This window comes from Camponotus floridanus, unplaced genomic scaffold (assembly GCF_003227725.1).
Source record: "Camponotus floridanus strain SB8 unplaced genomic scaffold, Cflo_v7.5 scaffold593, whole genome shotgun sequence".
In the NCBI taxonomy this organism is placed as follows: Eukaryota; Metazoa; Arthropoda; class Insecta; order Hymenoptera; family Formicidae; genus Camponotus; species Camponotus floridanus.
Window position 1 is genome coordinate 10,442 of NW_020229762.1, and position 10,331 is coordinate 20,772.

At 27.7% G+C, this 10,331-nt stretch overlaps 1 protein-coding gene and 1 long non-coding RNA gene across 2 annotated transcripts; one reads left to right on the forward strand and one right to left on the reverse strand.

Moving 5' to 3' along the window:
* The first annotated feature begins 204 nt into the window (after positions 1-204).
* LOC112639350 lies at positions 205-2,128 on the forward strand. The gene is made up of 4 exons (XR_003123455.1): positions 205-502; positions 1,244-1,441; positions 1,526-1,648; positions 1,766-2,128. It is a non-coding gene; the product is annotated as an uncharacterized LOC112639350 (long non-coding RNA).
* Positions 2,129-4,943: 2,815 nt separating this feature from the next.
* LOC112639349 (progestin and adipoQ receptor family member 3-like) lies at positions 4,944-7,284 on the reverse strand (the record flags this gene model as incomplete). The annotated part of the gene is made up of 6 exons (XM_025412945.1): positions 4,944-5,412; positions 5,717-5,881; positions 6,002-6,281; positions 6,602-6,754; positions 6,838-6,994; positions 7,124-7,284. Coding segments are annotated over 5 exons (891 nt in total), but the record flags the coding sequence as incomplete, so codon positions are not given.
* Positions 7,285-10,331: the final 3,047 nt, after the last annotated feature.

Here is a 10,331-nt window from a genome sequence, read left to right on the forward strand (position 1 = left end):
GCATCACTTTTTTATAGGTTGATTTTCGTATTTATTAGTATTATTACAATATAATATGCATAAGCAGAATAGTTTTCTGATAATAAGAATAAGAAATAATATTTTAGGTAAATATTCTCAGTGTTCATTGTTTCGATGATTGACTGATGCGGCATCGCGCATATGCGCCGCGCAGCACGACGAACCTTCCGTCGAGTTCGTTTTCGGCGCAACGCATGCAGCCGTTGACGACCATCTTGAACTTGACCTCGGTCGCGTGCACACGCGTTTCGAGAGCGTTCTTCCTAAAGTTAAAATGAGCGCATTTTTTAGGCTTGTTAATAGTGTTTTTCATCGTAATCGCGTAGTTTTCCGCGAGTGCTTGCTCGGACATTGGTGAATTCACCGTCCATTATTTTGATATCTCGGTACGATTGTCTAAAAAAAGATCACTTTTTCTTTTCTCCTTCCTATTGCATCACCCCGGAGGAAGGATCACGCACATCTTCGTTGGATTTTCACAGTAAGTAGCACGACTCTTTTTTGCACTCAAACATGATGGAAGTCGAAGTTGATGACCCTCAGATTACCATTGCACTCGAATCTCTGGTCTCGGAAGTGAGTCTTATTACTCTCACTCAAGAAACCTCAAGGAAAAAAAAATAATACAAAAGTAGTATCTTATTTGGCATTATATGACCATAACAGATGCATCAATAGCATTAATGTTAGCATTAAATTAAATATTGTTAACTTAATATTGTTTCAGACTGCACGCAGCAAGCATCGGAACAGCAGCCAATGCTGCTCGCACAAATTCCGCACTAGTCTATCTTCTTTACTTCACATTAGAAAGACAAAGATATAGACTCTGAACTAGCAGCCAATTCATCTCAGTTCAGGAATAAAAAACAGACCTATACTGTTGGGTTTTGGGTGAACAGCATTAACTGCTCCGATGCTTGCTACTTGTTGCGTGCAGTCTCAATTAGGTTTAACTGTGTATATTATTATTCTGTTTTAAGTTGCGTTTAAATTAAATATCAAATATTATTGAGCATTAAAATTCTAATATAATTGTTCGTTTACCATTCCTCCATATGCTAATTAGTTTAAAAAAGTACAAAATTATAAATATAAAATTGAATTATAAAAAAACATGAATTATTATATAAATGCATATTAGTCATAAAATTGTCATATCTTTATGTTTATTTTTATGTTTTACATTTGTGAAAATAATATTCGCTTTTCGAATTTTCAGTTTGTCGTTACATCTAAAGAGAGAGAGAGAGAGAGCATTGCATCTAAAGTCATTACATCTAAGAGAAGAGCTGTTATAATACTATTTCCAGTTTGTCATTACATCTAGAGAGAGAGAGAGAGAGCATTACATCTAAGAGAGCATTGCATCTAAGTCATTACATCTAAGAGCTGTTATATAATACCATTTTTATGAAAGGTAAGACTTTTTCTACTACATATTTGCTTAGTCGCAAAGGTGCATTTTGATCTGTTTTCTATTTGTGCGCATGATCTGATCCAGGCAAATTTACTAGAGCTACATTGCGTTTTTTAATGTCGAATGAGCTGGCTGTGCAGTATTCCTGGTCTGGTCAAAGAAGAACTATTCAATTTAAAAGTACCCTAATTTCTCAACTTATTGTCGGTGTGTAATAAGTATTTTATTTTTTAGTATGTATTTTGACCAAAGTACCAAATCTCTATATTGAACTTTTTTAAAAATATTTTATATTTACTTACAAAATTCTTTAAATTGTTCCAGAAACCGTTTCAAAAGTGAAAAATGCATCTAGAAGCGACATAGAAATATTTATAAAGAAGTGGCTGCAGCACGCTAGCGACCGAATAAAAAATAAGAAATAAATTTTCATAATTCCATAATATATACATATCTACTTTAGGCCTGATTGAACCAACGTTATTTTTAAGCGTTATTTTAAGCTTTAAACGAGACTTTAATGTATTTTTATTTAGAAAGAAAGAGGAAGATTGATACATTATATATATTTAATATTATATATTTAAGTCTCTTGTACGTATGTATGTGAACGTATGAGATACGAATATATTTGGTGTATAATTTACGTCACCGCGCGAAAGCGATTAATATAATATATACAGACGATTGTGCGTTCATCATTTTTCTTCGATTTTTCACAAATTCTAAAATTTGGTTTGATACACTCCGGCGAGTATAACAATATATGTTACAATATATGTTACAATATCATTTATCATTTAATAAAATATATTTTGTCATTTCATTACAAAATTGTATTTTGTGCATTTAGAGCATTCCAATAATCCTAATTTATCCCATATTCGGATCCCAGAAAATGAATAATAATAGAGTTCTATTATAATTCTATTAGAGTATTAGCTAAAAATTATTTTGAATTCATAGCGAATTCTTATAGACTCAAAAAGGAATCCTTTTCGAATCTGAAAAAGAACTCACAAATGGTGACATAAAAGTGAAGTCTTTTGGAATACTTACGAATACTTTTCGAACAGAAATGGGACGAAAAAGGAATTCATTTTATAAATCGGGGATCAAAAAAGAATTCTTTTCGAATTCTCTGTGCTATCTGGGATTTAAAATATTTTGCAACATCTATATTTTTCGAATCCTAATTATAGAAACTTCAGAAGAAGTGATCAATTTAACAAATGTTATACATGTATTAATAATTAAATTTTTAAATAATTAAAAAAATGATTGATTATAGAAATACAGTTAAAAATGTTTTTATCTCACAGCAGGCATTTTGTGTTTTGTAAATAAAAATATATAAATATGACAAGAAACATATAGAGAAATATTTATTTCATCTTTACATTAACATTACATTAATATTATTGGAAGATTTCAGATCTTTCGCGATTGAATAATTTATTTACTACTAATTTATATACATAAGCAATATCTTGCTATACAGCATTAGCGCTACCGGCAGTTCATGCACATAGCACAGAACAAAATCAGAAATTGTGCGCATTATATGTTATCCTTTGAGAACATTCATGGACATTGGCTTTGTAGTTCATGTCCATGTTTTTAATATCCACAGAAGGAGTATCAGGGATCATCTAAAAGCGGTACCATGATACATCTCACAGTCTTTTCTCTGTAGGTAACTAAATCTTTGCAAAATGTTTTAAATGTAACAATAATAAAGCAATAGCTGGATAAAATAAAATATTCACCAATATAAGTATTATTTTTATAAATATTACATAAAATAGATGGAGGCAAAATGAAACATATGATTTTTAAAACGCGTATAAAACAATATATTAGATTACAGTGACAATTCCAGATATCGATGCAATTTTTCGTTAAATAAAAAAAAACTTTTATTAAACTTTTAATTTAATAATTAATAATCATTTAAAAGTTTGTTTAGAATCAAATATAAAAAAAATTATTTTATAAATGAGAAAATATTATTTAATTTAGAAAAGAATTTCATATATAAAGTAATGTCTTTTGTAACATAAGTTAGTCATTGTCTAAAAAAAATTAAATAATTAAGTTTAAATCATTTAGAGATTTAAAATAATATGATTAATAACATTTATAAAAAAATTATTGTAATTAATATTTATTATTTTATTTATTGCACATATTTATGTAATTAATATTTAATATTATATTTATTGTATATCTGTTCTTTCGGGCCATAAATCACATTATATATATCATTTTATATATATAACACATTATATATATCATTTTTAAAATCAAGAAAAATATTTAAAAAATTTTATTTTTATTTTTCTGTTATGAACTTATTTTTTCTCCTATATAACTTAAAATGTAAAAAAATATTATAATGAAATATATAAAAAGTTAGAGAATAATGAGAGAACGCAAAACAAATAAACAATTTAATAGATTTTTTTATATATTCTTAATAAATACATCTTAGAATCTTAGAATATCGGTGATATAATATAAAATAAATATATTACTTTTATAACTTTAAAAAGAGCATCTGATTCATTTTTAAATTCTTGTAAATTATTATACAGATTTCTTTACGAAGAAGGAATTTTTTGGCTGAAAAATTATATGTGTGTGTGTTCTTATTTATAAATAAAATATATTTTTTTCATATTTTTCAACAATTCAGGGGACAACATTATTTCAATATTACAGCTATTATCATCTACATATTTATATAATATTATATATATAATATTATATAATATTATATATATATCTACATATTTATATAATATTATGTAAAAGACTACCTCTCCAAAACATGGGATTCTTATTGAAATTAGTTAGATGGAATATATATATTGTGTCTGATGTTGGCATGTTTAGTACACCTATACGTTTACAGTTGAGTTGAAAAATGTGCGTTTACATGAGTTGAAAATTATACACATAAGTACGCGTTGAAAGTTTGATGGTTTGTGAAATTGTATAAAGAATCCCGATTTTGGTTGCATTGCAAAAGCAATCGTCCAATGTCACTCTGTCACTATTAATAGTATAGTTGATAATTTGTTATAAAATACGTTGCACGCATTAAATATTAGTAAATTTTAATAAAGGAAAAACATCAAATAAAATCCCATGTCTCAAAATATCTTTAACATAATTCTTAAAATATTTATAAAAAGATGTCACACAAAAAGACACTAAATTCTTATTGATTTATATTGAAACGTTCCAGTCTCTGTGAAATGTATGAAGAACAAACAACTCTAACTAAGATATGTCTCTAAAAATTAAGATTTACTTATTTACTTAATCCTAGCGGCAGACGAAGACTATAAAATTTCATTTTTTTGTTATTATAATTTCTAAAGATTTGTTTATAAATCTATTAATAAATTTAATTAGTTAAAATTTATTTATATAGAAAATCTAATATATAAAAGATTTATATTTATAACATTAAATATATTTTTATTTGGAATTATAAATGTAAAGAATGTTTTTAATGACGCTGATTAATTAATTGATTGGTTTTTAATCCTGCTAGGATTAAAGACTTGCTATTAAGGAAAAAAGAACACGATTTAGGATACAATCATTTATCCTTCATTTATATCGTTTATACTCTTGCAAAATAAGTTTAAATAATAATGTTGAATGAATATAAATTGAGCTAGAGAACAGTGTAAATAATATTCAAATATCTTTTTTCATTTAAAAATCTTAATCTGTATTTCCTAAAAGCATATCGAAATTATCGATATGCGTATGCTCGTAGTGGATTTTGTATCTGGCAAGATGTATTCTTTAAGATACTGTAAAACGGTGGTTCCGCCAAAGACGACCAAGCCTTCATCATACAAGCACAATCCATGGCAAGGACGGATGCTGTAATAGAGTTTGTAGTCGTAAACCTTGAACTTATTGCAGTAATCCAGTGTAGTTTCAGTAATCTTAAAATTTCACGAAGTAATATTACAATTAATGAACTTTTTTGCACAAAATATATCTTCAATTTTTAAGTATTTATTCAAATATACATTGTGTATATATGACAAATATTTATGTATTAAAGAGTTAATTAAGAGTTTAACATTTCTTTCTTCTTAGTAATAAATATTTAAAATACAATGGATATTCTTGTGCGACTCGAGATATGAACTATACTTGATATTGCGAAAATGTGGTTAAACGCAATTTACGGTACTTGCCTAGTAGTCGCAACTGGTATTGAATTATGTCTATTATTTCACGTACCTGGCTGGCCGTCAGAATCCGTATGTCATAATGGCTTACTGCTTGGACACCCATGATTCATTCTATATTCCACATAAAGCATTCCACTGTTATGCCAATAATAAAGAGCTAGCACGACCAATGCATGCCACCATTGATGTGACGAACCAACATAGTCTACCCAACCTATGATAAAGGCATATTATTTATTTTGACATATGACAATGTACAGTTATCTTATTATTTAGTGAATTATATCGTAAGAATGCTATTACGATAATCGATAAGGTAATCATTAATAATTACCTGGACAAAAACGTTCGGGTATTTTGAACATGTAGAACGCGAACGCTATTGCATTAATAATGTACATTCCTATCACTCTCGGGATGAGCAAGTTAACGATCGGATTATCAAAGCCGCCCATCGCGATGGTCCAATGCAGCGTTGGCAACACTCCATATATTGCCCAGCACACAAATACAGCTAGCTTAATGTTACCGTTGATGTTTAGACTTGGTATTTGCAGTATCATTGCGAAAATGAAGATCGCGAGAACAGTTATCAGGTAGAACCATTGTAATTCCTATAAAAAATTCATTGATTCGAAATCAGCTTAATTTATCGATCGCGTTAACATAATATGGAATTATAGAAATATTTTAAATATTTTTTAAATATTCAAATACAAATGATATATAATATATATATATATATTATTTAATATAATGTATTATATATATATATATATATATATATATTTATTATTTAATATAATGTATTATATATATATATATATATATATATATATATATATATTTATAATAAATTTTTTTAAATACCTAAAATTTTGCATGAGATTGTTGATATAATATTTATTAGATAAAAATTATATGCACGCTTTACCTTGTGACACCAAAAGGCATAATAGACACCAGACAAATAGATCGACAGCATGCTCAGAGCAATACCGAACAAATCGAAGGATAGGAAGCACCAATAGTCCTTTTCGCTTCGACACGAAAACGTGTGATATACGGATGAAAGGATCATACATATCTAAAGGCAATTTTATTTATTCATTTTGCTATATACGTTTTACAACGAAAATATTTTTTTTTACATTCTATAGATTTTCTTACCTGAAAACAAAGAAGGAGCAGGGACACGATTAATTTGTCGCTGAACGGCGCGTGAATATTCAAAAGACAGAGATCATATAGGGTCAGACCGAAGAAGAGCATCCAACCAAAGATGTGACTCCATATATTCACGGTCTCGTTTGTCCACCAAAATATGCTACAAAACGCAATGTTTCCGTGAAAAAGCGCATGCTGTTGTCCGCATCGAAATATGTATGTATGTATGTCCATTATCTTCGAAGCCCGTTTATTACACATTTATGAGTTAAGGAACATTAAACTCAACCTTTCGACGCATAGTTTGGTGGTCAAGCAGCCTCGATAACCACGCAGAATGTAAGGATTATATTGAAGAAATTTGGGTGCCTTTTCAAACGGGAGCAATCGTCTCATATCTTCTTCCTCTTCCGGTACAACTTTTTTCTTGGCTGTTGATTTGTCGCATACCTATTCGAAAACGGAAAATTTAAACATACGTGTATATATATATATATATATATATATATATATATAATATATATATATATATATATATATTCTTCAATATGTCCCAACATGAAATCAAAGGAAAATATCTAAAGTTTTAAACGTTTATTTTGTACGATGTTTTCCAAACTTTTATGTTGGAGTTTTATGTTGGACTTTTATGTTCAGATAGTAATGTGTGCGTTTAATATATATATATATATATATATATATATACATATATATAATAATTTAATATAATATATTATAGTATATATTAAAAGACTTAATAAATTTTTTTAAAAGCTTTAAAATTGCTATTAGAAAGTAAAATCTTGAATGAATATATTTTCAGTATATACATATTAATGATTAGATTGAATATTCTGTCTTTCAAGTTATCAAAGGAAAATTATTCGCGAGCTCTTTGTTCACAGCTTATCGCAGAAGTTATAAAATCATATATAGAATACTTATGTAAGCTCTAGTTTTACAACTTTTACAACTGCAAATATTATAATAATGTATTACATGAATTATATAAAGAAAGTTTCCATAAATCAGACAAAAATAATATAAATTAATCATTTTCATGGAAAAATATAAGTTAAATATTATATATATATATATATATATATATATATATATATATATATATATACAAGGTTGGGAAGTAATGCGTTACTTGTAACGCCATTACCATGATAGTTACTATTTTTGATAACGAACTGGTAACGGCGTACATTTTTTTTTGTAACTGTAACGATAACGTAGTTACAGTTTTTTAGTAATGATAACGAAATAAAGTTGTCCAGAATTGCCGTTTAAAATCAGGGAAAATCATCAGCACGACACATTTTTACTAAGTGTATATATATATATATATTATATATATATATATATATATATATATATAATGTGTATTTATTATGTATGTACTTTTTATTTTAGTTAGGATCTTTATCTCTAATACAGTATAACAAGGAGAACATCAGACAGTGGAATCACCGATTTCGCTGAACTTAATATATATTATAGTTCCATCCTCCCACTAATTCGTCGTAAAGTAACACAATGTAAGAGAAAAACGCGAATATTTGAGAGGTTTAAAAATTTACGTACTTGTTATCTATCGAACAGTAAGGCGCCTGATGGGTACGCTGCGTGTCTCGTTTAAATTTTAAATCTTACTTTTGAATTTTTTTTTATCTACATTGAAGCGAATTACTATATATTTTTATTATTTTAACAAATTAATTTAATTATAAAATTATTACATTTAAAACTCATTGATTTTATTTGCTATGCAATGAGAAGTAATAATTATGAATAATAATCATTGTTAATCAGTAAGTCATTGTTTTTTATACAATAAACATTATTTAATTAAAATTTATTTGCTATGCAAAAAATTTTTAATTATTTTTTTATTTTCGCCACGATTTTTTGTTCTTGTATTATTAAATATATATTAATAAATAGAAAGTTCCCTTCGTAATAAAGGTATCTTATTATGTGCTTCTTAGTAAGAATATCTGTGAGTAAGGATATCTATGTTATTGTGTGATGTTCACTAATCTATCTAAACTTGATCTAATCAAAAGATGTTTTTTTTTGTGACTGGGGTCCTTGCAACGGTTTTTAGACGTTGAGTTCATTCGAATTGATCAAGAGCTAGTTCGGAACATCGTATGCAAAAAAAAGATTTAAAAAAAATGCAAGAACCAAGTACCAATGAAAACGTAGAATCATCAAAACCCCGAATCGTCGAGCCTCCGGAAGAATGATGATATAGAAAATTCATTAACTAATACTTTAATATATTGCAAGAATTTGCTGGAAGCAAAAAATCTATTAACAGATACACCGTCAGTAATATTTGCGTATAAAACAATTACACATTACATTGAACAATAATGTATTGAACAGAATAAGAAATAATATTCTAGTTTCTTTTTTATCTACGGCACGTAATCGAATCGAGATTTCATAATAAGTATGTATCTATTAAAGGAAAAGAACGCGTCGTAGCACTCATAATATTCTGAACAATACGAATACTTCATTGCTTTCATTCGTTGCATTCCTCAACAATGTTAAACTGTCTCACCAACAATGGATTGTGATTGATTTTACGATGTACAATAAGTTTCTTTTTTAATCTGACTTAATTATTTATAATTTTGACTTATATAAATTCTTTCCATTTCTAAATTATTTTTTGCATAATTAGATAATATAGAAATAGAGCTAAAATTCTCTATCTCTCTCGTGCGTCCAATATTATTCTATAGAGAAAAAAATAGTTGCATAAATTGCAAGAATATTCAATTATATGTATTTCAAAAGTATAAATCTAATGTATAGAATTTCAATCTAAAAAAAAATTAATATCGAAAAGTATCGATTTGATTAAATAATAAATTTAAAACTTATCCAATATTAATTCGATTATTTATCTGTTAATTAGAAAAGATCCTTATGATTAATATCATGTTGAAAACACAAAATCATCGAAAGTAAATTGAAGATGTCTCGAGAAAGCGAACGTTAAAACATCCCCAGTAATTCGCAAAAGATTGTAGACGAGGATGTAGATAAAGAACGTTTAGTATTACTAACATCTTTCGAAGAATAACAAATCGGTAAGTAGGCCCACAACGGGACCTGCCTTTCATCCGTTGTGCAAGTTTACGTCTTGCTGTTCCTCTCCGGGCCGCAGAGTTCATTAACTAGCGAATCGATTCTCGTCGTTGCATTTGGCAATATCCATTGCGATTAGAACGTTATCGTATTGCGGCTAAAAGAATAATGATCGAATATCAGATTTTGCGGGAATATAATTTAAAGGACAATATGCTTTTTTCATGTAGATACTCCTGATAGATACTCACTGAATAATTACGGTCAATTGTCTTTAATCCTATCGTGACTTTGTAATCTAGTAATCTAGCACATGTAATGCATTTCTACTTAAACCACAAATATTAATGTTTTATTTATTTGCAAAATAAAAATTATTTATTATT